General features: G+C 32.6%; 1 protein-coding gene across 2 annotated transcripts in view; it reads left to right on the forward strand.

The window, feature by feature from the left end:
- The first annotated feature begins 514 nt into the window (after positions 1-514).
- LOC120332507 (lethal(2) giant larvae protein homolog 1-like) overlaps positions 515-12803 on the forward strand; it is a 35210-nt gene continuing 22921 nt past the window's right edge. For both annotated transcript variants that reach the window (XM_039399765.2, XM_039399766.2), the window contains exons 1-5: positions 515-699; positions 1530-1627; positions 2627-2708; positions 9453-9580; positions 11331-11477. In XM_039399765.2, coding sequence (XP_039255699.2) covers positions 619-699; positions 1530-1627; positions 2627-2708; positions 9453-9580; positions 11331-11477 — 536 coding nt within the window. In that variant the 5' untranslated portion in view covers positions 515-618. The remainder of the gene's footprint in view (positions 700-1529; positions 1628-2626; positions 2709-9452; positions 9581-11330; positions 11478-12803) is intronic.

Below are 12803 nucleotides of genomic sequence, written 5' to 3' on the forward strand. Positions count from 1 at the left end.
ATCGGTAAAAATACAGTAAAATGAAGTTGCGGAAAATACTACAAAGAAGCGCAATCTAATAACGTCATCATTAAATTCCTAGAAAAAAAATGATCCGATTTACTGAAGAAAAACAATTTTATCGTGGCATTCGAGAGCAAAAAACGGCAATTTTGGTTATGTGACGGCCGTGATTAATTTAGATTATTATTGAGACAAGCATGGCGCGATATGATGCATCTGACGTGGTGCCAGACGACCCTCGTTTGTGAGACGCATTGAGTGTTTATTTTATTGAACCAAATGGAGGAAAATTATTGGAATTTGGATAGTGTGCCGTACTGTATTATAGAAATATCTCTTGCCTGTTACAACTGTCTGACTGTTATCACTCCAATCTGCCAATACTCACTTTAGAGCAGCAATAAATATTTTGAGAGTTTTTCTGATTGGAATGAAATGTTTTGAATTTTTTTATACTCATTTTGGGTTTCAGTGGTTTTAATGTCAGTTTCATTTGTTAATTCTTCAATTTGAATTTTTTGAAATATTTTCAGACTCTGTTTTGTTCAGTTTTTATCTAAATTAAGTAAGAAAAAGTTATTTATCCAAGTTCATTTCATTTTGTCATTCTTCATCATGTTTAAGAAATGGAAGAAAGGTCATCATCACGATCCACAAAGAGAAAAAATAAAAGATGAGCTGTTTGAATTCAAAAAGGTATCTCTATGCATACTATGTTAGTTTAGGATACACCTGACATAGGCAAATTATGACCTGTGACCCAATTCTGGCTTGTTGGGTAAATAATTCTGGCCTGCCTGATGCTGCCACAACCAAACTAAACTAAATTTTGATATGTAAACTGAAAAGTAGCTCGAGGAATTTGTTGAGATTGCGATTAAATTTAGTTTTTGCACAAGGCCTATTGTTTTCCACTTTTGCTGTTGTAATGCTGTAAATATTGTTCATAAAATGTAACTTTTCATTTCACCAGTCTAGTTGGGCAAAATTTGGCCGTGGATTAAAAACCCTGCTGACTCAAAAATTCAGCTAGAATTGAATTTGAAACCAATGATGTTTCCGGAAAGTTAATAAATTTCATGATTCTGTTAAAATTCGTAAAAGAAATTAAACAGTTTGATTCTTCCAAACTGTTAAGATATAAGTATCCATTTGCTAATATAATGTTGAAATGCTATTCCACTTTTTCAAACATTAAACATTTGATAGCTAAAGAGGTTGAAGAAAGTACTGTTTTCTGTTAAAATTTGGCGATTCAATAATACAGTCATGGTTTATATTAATTAAAAAATATGATGTTATTTCTGAATTAAAATTATTTAATGTACAAATGTTGAATTTTTTTTATCGATGAGCATGTTTTGTATTAAAATTTGTCAGAAGATAGTTTTATTATGTGACTCAAATTAACAGAACCCCTAGAAGCTACCAAAGTAGGATTAAATCAGTGTTCCGTGTCACTATAGCCTTACATTATATTACATTGAGTGATGTTTGATAACCTGTAATTTTGAATTATTTTCCAGACGGCTGAGCATGGATTCCCAAACCAACCTAGTGCTCTGGCATTCGATAGGAAGTTAAAATTAATGGCCATTGGATTGAAAAACGGTTCAATTAAAATGTAAGTTTTTTATTACAAAGATAGACTAGGGGTGGCCAGAACTGAATATTCTATCATTCCTTATCTATTACAAAATTAGGGGCTCCCGAAGCATGCGAACCAAGATGGCGGACATCGGAATGTAATATGTGTACTAGGTTAGGGTTAGGCCATAATTTTAGGTATAAATACTACGAGAGGCTCTTGGCTAGTCTTTGAACTGATAATAGGACTAAAATAAGAGAAATTGGAAAAAAATTATCGCCTAACCCTAACCTGTTACCCATGTTACGTTCCGATGTCCGCCATCTTGGTTCGCATACTTCGGGAGCACCCAAAATTATATACAAGTATGAAACATTCTGTATTTGGCCATGTCCACCAAGTGGCAGATAGAAATCAAATGAATATTCAATGTGTTGTAACTGTTTTTGCAGGAAAGTAATTTGATTACTTGCCTTTTTGCAGTTTTTAGAAATTTAAATTTGACTACTCAAATTTTTGAATACCTGTGTACTTGATTCGTTCTAGACATCACTACCTTCAAACTTATTTTATAAGTTTAGTTTCAAGTGATCACTAAGTGGCTTGGGTGGAGGATTCAACAGCCATATTATTTTACCTGATTTTATCATGAGTCAATTTGGTACTCCCGTAGTATGTGTACAAAGTTAGGGTTAGGCCATAATTTCATGCCGATTTTCCTTATTTTAGTTATAATACAAGTTTGGGGACTGTCTGTGTAAGCCAAGTACCTCCTGTCCATAGGTTTTCAGTCCCTTTACACAACTTGATATAAAGTAGGTGAACGTAATTAGTTACCTCCATATTGGTACACACATAAATTTGGTATTTCGAAATAACATGGACATTTCTACCCTGTATATCCTCTTGTCACATGGTTACATCTGATGAACTGTGATAGCAAAAGAAAAACTCACATTTAGTACGAAAATATTCCTTTGTATTTTGATTTCCAAATTTCTGTATCTATTCAAAATCATATTCTTAACATCTCAGATATGGAGCACCAGGAGTTGAATTTACAGGACTTCATGATGACACCAATCAAGTTGTTCAGTTGCATTTCCTTACAGGAGAGGTAGGTTATGGTTTGAATTTGGTCTATGGTTTCGTATATGTAATGGCCACTTTGAAAAGGCATTGTTAATCACCTGACATTTGGAGACTGAAGTCGAATTTAAAATGTTTCTACTAGCATAATGGTTGTAGCTGAGAAGCCGAAACCTCACTTTTTTATCGAAATTTTTCTTCGAGTTAGGAGATGGAGTTATCAAAATTCTTGAATTTATGTTTAAATTTTATCAAGTTGTGTCTTGGAGCCAGAGTATAGCTCGGGGTCTGGTGTAAATTTTCCTCGATTCCAAAGCCCTTAGTGAGATATGTCAATCAAGTATAGTCATATTCATGGCCATAAGAAAAAACAGAATACTTGAACTATTTGGTTTATCAGTTGGGTTAACTACCTTTCCATGCTTCCTCTGTCCCCAATTTCATTTCTCTCTATTGAAAACTAACTAACCCAGAAATTGCTAACCATTATTTATGTACATTTCATCGCGTTTCTTATCGTAGTTGAATAATGCTTGTCAGAGGAAGTCTGACCTTGGTCAGACGAAACGTTACAGAAATACATTCGTGTTAGTGTGCAGCAAGACTCTTGAATTGGATAATTATACTTTTACCTGTATTGCATTTATACCCTTTTTCTTGTTTTTTGTTATCGCAAATTTCAGTATTTTTGCTGCCCGGTCTAATTGGATTGGATTTCTGCCTATTTTCAATTCCAATTTAATAAAGTCAGTTAATTTAGAATCAGGTATTCAAATCATCGTCTAGCTTAATTTCGTTCTTCTTGTTCATATATGTACAGATTGTACCAATTTCATTGAGGTGGATACTGTCTAATGAACTTACATTTACAAAATTTATAACTGTTTACTAGGGATAGTTAGATTTATGTTTTTCACTAGTTTTAATAATTGTGTTTCTAATCAAAAGTTAGATATAGTACTTTGTGGGAAATTGGTGTACTTTTTGCAACCCCCTAAAATTCGTTGCATGCCCCCAGTGGGGTGGCGGCACCTGATCTAGTGAAATTAGGCGTAAGAAAGTTTTTAACCGTATACCAACATAATTTTGAATAGCAACAATTATCTGTGAAAGACAATAGTTATAACAAGAGTCTTGTTTATCTCATTTTGTCTGTAGTTTATACCATGTTCATTATTCCAAGAAATTGGTTTGTTTTGTCTGTACCTTATTGATTTTTTTCAAATGGTTCAATAATTTACTGTCAAAATCGTGAATCATCGAAACATCTCTAACTAAATGTGCGCATGATTTTTCCTATTATTGATTTAAGGGGATTTAATAGATTAGTTTTTTCCTTTTAAACAATTGAATCAAATTTATAATGGGTGAATGATTTATAAAGTCAATTTTATTCCTATTTGAGTTCAGTTACGGCAAGCAAACAAAATTGGGCGCTTCAGAAGTATGTGTACCAATATGGAGGTAACTAATTTTGTTTGCCTACTTTACATCAAGTTGTGTAAAGGGACGGAAGCCTATGGTCAGGGGTATATTCACTGGCTAACATAGACAGCTCCCGAACTCGTAATAGAACTAAAATAAGGAAAATCGGAATAAAATTATGGTTTAACCCTAACCTGGTACACATACCACAGGAGTACCCAAAATTGTGTCATGAAAATATTTAGTGCGACTTTCTGCTTGATATCAATCTATATCTAGAGATATATACATTTTTAGATATATACATGTGTTTCAATAAAAGAACTGATTCCTTGATTGTCAATTTAAGACATTTTAAACTCACAAAATGAAACAAATTTTGATTGAAAATATTAAAAACAGGTGCTCCTAAAGTTGTATCTAATTGGAGCAATATTCACCAATTATTTCAATGCAAAGTTCAAATAAAAGTTTGGAGATTAAAAATATTGGACAATACTCTTTCATTTTCTCAAAACAGCTTTTTCGAGTTTGGCCCTTTTGTGCCATAATTTCCTCTCCTACTATAAACCCGAATGTATGTTGTAATACATGAAAAATGCTCTTGTTTGCCATTAAAATCTAATTTCGTTGTAGTCTTCGGGAAAAAGATTTTATACTTGCTTGATATGCGTGTTGCATTTTATCACTTCTGTGTGAACAGATTTTGATATTTTGCATCGTCAATGTTGTGTTGAAAATATGGCCCAACACCCACGCATCATCATCCACGTGTACAGTAGCAGCCTGATAACTCAGTCAACTGTGACCTTTTGTCAATACCGGGTACTCAAACTGTATATTACAAATGTTCTGTTAAGTTTAGTGTTACCATCAATTTCCAAATAACATGCTTTTTTTCCTACCATCAATAGCTCTTCATTTGGTAAGCAAATTTTCATCATTAAGTTTCAAATATTAAAAAAGAATGAATTGTTTTGAAGATTCAATTTTTTCAATTTCTTTCTCAAAAATTTCTGTTTTTTTTCGCTATTGGGAACATTGTTTTTTATTGTGTGTGAAGAGGCGTGAAGTGCACTTTTCCGCTGTGTATGTTTGTTTAATACAACTAATGTACTGTCGTTTGTCTCGTCATAATCGATTGTTATAAACTGAATTCGTATTTAAAATCATTCATTATTAGAAGTGATATATAGTTATATACAAGTATTCCAATATTCCATTATTTTTGACACCCGTGACCACTAATTTCCTAAAACATAAATTTTTAACTTTCGTCGCAATTAAATATTCAAAACATTTTGGGAATCTTCATTACATCATTATGTGATGCATAATTTAAATACATTTGACCTAGATGCATATTTTACTATTGTGTTGTCACAAAGGTTAAAATGTCATATGACCTCACAATATGCATAAATGACTCACAAAATTATGCAGAATACAAATTCAATTACAATTATAGGAATCTGTTACTCATCTTATAGAGAGAAGTCTCCCATAAATATCCTCCACAAAAATTAGGATTCTCTCTGTGTATGATTGTACCCAAAAGTTGATCTAGGACACTTTGCTTTTTTTCTGTAGAATATGTTCCAAATGTTTTTTTGGGGGGACGGGGGTTACCCTGTATAACCCCCAAAAAATCGATATAGTGATTTTACCTAGTTTCGTGTATATTTGAAATATTATTCAAAATATATACATCAGTCTTTGTTGGATATAAAAATCAACTCGTTTAACTCCTAATATGAGATAATTAGTGAATTGTATAAATCCAGTTATGTCACATTATATTTTCTTGTTCGTTTTTAATGAATTTATCTCAAAGTAAAAATAGTGTGATACTTGAATACGTGCTCCAGAAGTGTGTGTACCAATATGGAGGTAACTAAATTTGTTCGCCTATTTTTCACCAAGTTGTTTCAAGGGACTGAAACCTATGGGCAGGGGATACCTTCACTTGGCCAACGCAGACAGTGCGTCACGACGTTCTTGTACGTCAGATAATAAATGCGTCGCGAAATACCAATTCATTTCCATGAAATTATTTTTTTTATCTTCCCGCACCTAATAAATGATGAAATGCTAACATCAACGTTGATAAAAAAAATACAACTTGCAATATCGTGCATTTATCATCTATCGCGGGCTCATAAAAAAAATTGTCGTGTTTTGATAAGTATTTCTGTCTCTCCATCATTTTCTTGCATAATCTCACTGGACTGGAGACGTACGTAGGTAGGGCAAGTAAGTGTTCCCAAACTAAAATAAGGAAAATCTGAATAAAATTATGGCCTAACCCTAACCTGGTACACAACACACTCTATGGGAGTACTCAGCTTGAATAACTGACTTGAATAAATTCTTTATAAGAGTCTTCGTGGATATTTAATTTGAAACATTGTTTTTTTACAATTCTGATTTTAGATTTGTTTTTAAATCAATATTCAAAATTCATATCATTATGTAGTAATATTATAACTATTGTCAAATTCATTGATTTGATATAGAATTAGACAAACAACCGATTCTGTTTTAATTATTTATTATCTTTCTATCGTAGTCCACCAGTTTCAAAGCCATATACGAGCATATGGACCAAACCTGTCTTCAATAACCTAATAAACAATCTTGATCTCGTTAGATATTTGACAAAGTCGAATAGGCAGATTATCAGACTCTAAATGATGATGTAATCCTTTTCATATATTTGCTCACAGTAAATATTTAATAATACTGAGATATGCCTTCCAAAGGTCTGGCATTGGAAGTCATTCCACAGCTGTTCGTTATAAAGTACAATGTACTATATCTGTAGCTCTAAAATAATACTGACACATTATGAAATATCCATATTTGGTATGTGTTGAATCAAAAATAATAAGTTACTCCTATATCCATATTCAAATACTGTAACTTTTTTCAGTTGACAATTTAAATTTTACTGTAAAATAGTCTCTATACCAGTGCTTTACACGGATAACCCGCTGATAACTGTGGGAAGCCCAGGGGTTAGGCTAGGAGTACCGCAAGTTTACTATCAATTCTGAGAGTCCATATTATTTCAAGTATATTGTTTACGTAAATATAATCAAATTCACGATTATAATCATATAATAAGTATGTTTCACTAGTGTTCTATGAAAGAAATTCAAGAGTTCCGTGTCAAATTGTTGTTGCAAATTATTTTATTGACATATTTTATCAGGACTTCGACTGATAAAATTTCGAAATTTTAGACTTTTGACATTCTGGGTGGGTTCATTAAACAAACTTGACACTTGAAATCCCGTTCCAAGCATAGTTAGGGAATATAGGTTATTTGGTACGCCCGAAGTATGTGAACCAAGATGGCGGAAACCTGGAACGTAGTATGTGTGTGTACCAGGTTAAGTTAGGCCATCATTTTATTCCAATTTACCTTATTTTAGTTCAATTACGAGTTCAGGGACTAGCCGAGTGACTCCCATAGTATTTGTACCTAAAATTATGGCCTAACCCTAACCTGGTACACCTTCTACGTTCCGGTGTCTTCCATCTTGGTTCACATACCGGTCAGGAATACCGGTTATTTAACCATCATAGTCTGGAAAAACACGGTTTGCATAGATCATTGATTCATAGTCCTAATTAATGAATATGACCTATTGCCTGAAGTCGTGAAGACATGATTTGATTTATCAGACAAGATTATGTTTAGAATTAATTACTGTTGGACAACCATCACTGTCACGTTCAGACAGTAGGATTTGGATTTTTTCAACTCTCCATTACAGAAGTAAATTTATCAAATTTCAAAATTAAATAATTTATATTGTCAAAGTGCGGACGGTGAAATGTATGTAACGAAATAAAGATACTGTAAATAAGCCTTTAGTTTTTTATTGTGCCATTTACTAAAATAATTACAACTTTTTTGAAATATTGTGAAATACCGGTACATCATATTTAAAATTTGATAGATTGGAAAGATTTCGTTTCCATATTTTTGATGCGTCGTATAATTCTCTGGTGAAGTTTTTTAAAATAGTACATAGTGTCCATAAAGTCCCTTTGCAATTTTTAATTTTGTTACGAAGTCAGTTCTCAATATAACTTGACCAGGTTTGTTGTATTTTTACTTCATTTATTACATCCTTGAGAGTCAAAACAATATATGCCTATATGGTATCGATGAATTCCTTTTGCAATGTTGAAATTTTAGGATTTTATGCACACGCTATATTTCCTTTATCACTGTAGTTCCACACAACATCGAATATCATATCATTAGATATCAGTGGTTCCTTGTTCGGGGCAAAAGGCTTGAATGAGTGCTGTATATACAAATTCTTGTTAATAACAAGCCGTCCTCCATAATGACTAAAGTTCTGTCTCAACAATAATCACGGTCATACAGCATGAAGCACTCAGACAATATACAAATTTGTAAATAAACAATGTCTGGGTGACTGTTATTAAATTTCTGTCTGTTAGTTTTTTTGCTTTTTGGCCATGATCAAAGAGCACACAGTGATAATGAAATGATATTATTTAGTGTATACGTAGTCATGTATAATCAGTGTATTGTGTAATTTGGTTACACCATGTTTTGCCGAACTTTGTGCTAAAGGTTGGTCATGTGATTTAGTGTTGGGGAATATACCTGTCATCACATCTTGGATGACTTCCATGAAATTAAATATGTGCCGTTTTTTGTGGCTGATATTCATATTATCCTAAGTTATCATCCATAATATATCCTCTTTCCAAGTTGACCCACATGAGCCCATAACTGGTGCAGACTGGTAGCCAGTCTACGATCTTTAGTTAGCCATATTTTTAATCTGTCTTTTCACCTGATCTTTCCTATAAATAACCTATTGATATTCAATGTAAATTTGGTGACAACAGTCTGTGACATATTGCAAAAAATTTGATTACTGTATCAGGAAAAAAGAGGATGAAATTTTTTTATACAGTTTTTTATACTCATGATACAAGTCATTTTATTTTTATATATTCTGTGTTAATTTGGTATTATTTTTGGGTAGTCTGATGAGCAGATTCTTCACAGATCACCAACTTGAGTGTCTTTGTATAAAACCAATGTTTACAAATGGAGCATAACACGTTTAACTTAATCTAAGTCTTACTGTTAGAAAAGATCTTAATACAACTAAATAGCCCAATATTAAATAGCAAATAACACAAACATGTTGGGTACAGGTAATGAGAAATGGCATAGAAACAGGATGACAGAAATGGCATATCGCAATAGTATGCAAATGTCTTCTTTTTAGCTATTGTGGTTGGGATCATACGACTTCCAAATTCAATCCTAAATAATGCAAATTTACAGGCCCGCCTTGTAAGCATACTGGACAATAATACAATGCATTTATGGGAATTACAAAACATCAAAGATGACAAGAAAGGGGCACAAGAACTTGTGGAAGTTGGAGCATATCAGCTGTCTGGGCGTCCCGGGTAAGATTTTTTTTACTAATCGAAGTAGATGGGTAGATTTTAGGAAAGTGCTAAACATTTCATTTTTTTTAACGTTTTCAAGCTTAGAAGTACACAATTTGTGTCCTACACATTGTTATTGTGAGTGGTACCAGACTATTTTGTATTGCCATCTTATTCATTTTTATCGTCCATCAAAATAGATGTGTAAATCATAAGAGAAGATTAGGCATTTCTTGATTGAAATAATCAAGCTGAATTTGTATCCTACACATAGGGTGTGGGACCTGGCAGACTTATTTGTATTGTCATCTTATTCATTCTCATTTCAGTATTTATCAATCCTTGATGTTCATTGCCGTGATATTCTCTGTTTAGGGCACAATTATTTTATTTGTATTTAACAATAATTTGAGATATGGCCCCCTTTTTTATCACCCATGTCACCCATGTACTAGCCCAGGTTGTTAAATTAATAGTTGAAAATCATGTTTGAATATTTTCTCATAATTTTTTGTTTTTGATTTGTCGTTGAAAAATGTTCAAAACACGAAGCTCGTGAATTCTTAAATATGTCAAATTCCTTGAAGTAAATTTCCCAAAATTAGCCGCAAGCCAGTCATGGTCTGCTGGTCCTGACAAAACAGAATAGTATTGTTTATGATATTACACTTTTCTCAATAAGTATTTTTCATGGCCCATGCCTGATCATTCAATGTGAAGGATTTTTTTCCATGCTTGAACGAATCACACTTTTCATCAAAGCAAAATTGATTGTGCTCTCAACTGTGAAACAATAGAGTTTATGTACAGGAATAACTGCTTTTGTGCAAAACCTAAGATTTCGACTTAGTAAGCATTTTGGTATCATAGGACAACAAGTTTTGCTTTCCAGTAAGAATAATTTCAGCAATTAATAAGAATCTGCTGTGTTTTGTTCAACCTAGCCTTTCTGACACAGTTAACTTGACTGGTTTCAAGTCCCGTGTCAGCAGTGGCGTGTCAAACTTTTCTGTTGCAGTGGCGAGTTTCTGATAATGCTGCCCGTTATACCCAACTCCAAAACAAATTTGGGGTATAAACAAAATATAGATGTTGTTATACATGGGAATAAATATATTTAAAGGTCAAGTAAGAGTGAAATGTTTTTATTATTGTTATTCAAATCATCAAACTAAGCAACAAACTCACCCTATAACGTGCTGCCCGGAGCGGCTGGCCCTCTAGGTACGCCACTGCATGACAGCCTTTCAACTGACACCAATTCATCTATGGTACATATAGCTCTCATTGCATTGGTGGTTTTACACTTCTCCTTTTGGAGAAATTTACCCCAAAAAATACTTTGAATGATGTTGTATTTTATTCAAGCTATTGCAAGCTGCTATTGCAAATTATATTCTGAGAGAATAGTTGTTTTAATTTTCGATTATAAAATATTGTCCCAAATTGGGACTCTTTCAATTTATTTTATACAAATCGTTGAATTTTGATAGAGATATCCTCTTTTTTAATGTAAAAATGGCCTTTTCCTTTCTGTTTTTAATTTTACTGTTAGATAGAATAATTTCAATTCTCAAAATGACATTTTCAATAAATATTCAAGTTATTTTCATACCTTAATTATTATCTAATATGCAGTAACTTATTTTGAAAAATGGCGAATGTTGAACTTATTTTAGACATCCTTGATTCTTTTCATCACATTCTTTCATCAATTCATGTAAAATATATTAAACATTTATCAAATTCTTTCATTTGTTTTTCACAGAATCAATCAAATCACAGAAGTTATGATCAAATCTACGAATGATGTAATGTGGGTTGGTACAGAAGGTGGAGGGATCTATCCGTTGTCTCTCCCAGACTTCAAACCAAGAGATGGGGGAATTATTCATCAGGATCAAGTAATGCAAAGGTAGGGTATGGGATGGAATGAAAAATGTATTTTGAGGGGAAAAAACATGAATATTTTAGATCAGTGCTTCTCAAATGGTAGAGTGCGCCCCTCGAATGGGGGGCGAGGACGATTTTTTAGGGGGACGTGAAGCTAAAATAAAATATTTGTGAGATTTGATCTTTCCTGGCTTATTTAGGATATTTACATGTCAAAACTTTACACATTTAAATCCTAATTTACGTTTCGTCCACATGTTTTCAACACATTTTTTGAACAAAACATATTTTACCTTGCTATCTATTATTTGTAGCTTATTGTTAGCTAGTTATTTTTGAGTACATAGTATCTCTACAATGCCATAATATATTCATTGGTATGACTAAAAAATTAAAAAGTTTATTTGTGATTAAATCGGTATCATGTTGCTAAATATATTGCATGTTATTGTAAGACTATTTTAATCCAAGTGTCATCAAATAAGTCCAGAGATTAGAAATTTGGATTATTCTTCTCAAGTTCTTATAAACCTATTAGCGACCTCTTTTTAAACGTGGACAATGACTTCTTATTGTGAAAAGCGTGTGTTTGTCTCTAAATAAAACCTTTGATTAATTATAATTTATAAATATTTTATTTGAAACTCAGTCAGCCTTGATAGTTCAAAGCTCATTTACATCTTAGTTGGCTTGAAACCTCCCTGGTGACATTGGTAGCTCCCATGGAATCTGATGACTGGAACTCAAAAAACACTTAGTGGCAGTTTGTATCTAGATGCCTTCGGTAAAAAGCGAAATTGTCAAATGTTTCTTGATTTCTCATATATCTAAATAATTAAGTAGCTTCCACTCACACTTTTTTAGTTGTCTGCCTAATTTTGGACACTTGAAGACACTATGAACATTGAATGACTAATATAGCCATTGCAATTTCAACAATATTCTAAATGATAAAGGAATTGTGCACAAATTATAAGAAACCAGCAAAATTTAGAGTGAAATATCAAGTTTCTGATTTGAGAAAAATTTGAAAAAAATAGAATAAAAATAATATCATTCTAGCAACTTTATACATCTTCAAGAACTGAAAATTTCAAATTAATTAGCTGATTTTTCACACAACAATCCAAATAATCTCAACATAAATAAGAACAATGACAAGCTTGCAGAATGAACCACTGGTGCGACCTAGTGCCCAATAACCCCATCAATTACTTTTCATATATGCAACTCATTCCTAATAAACGAATAATGTATTGGTTAAACTCAACAAATCCCATTTCAACAACACCCATCAAAACACACAAGACCAAATATAGTCAAGTCTCGCTTTTATTCCAGGGATAAA

The sequence above is a fragment of the Styela clava genome, chromosome 13, assembly GCF_964204865.1.
Source record: "Styela clava chromosome 13, kaStyClav1.hap1.2, whole genome shotgun sequence".
NCBI lineage: Eukaryota > Metazoa > Chordata > Ascidiacea > Stolidobranchia > Styelidae > Styela > Styela clava.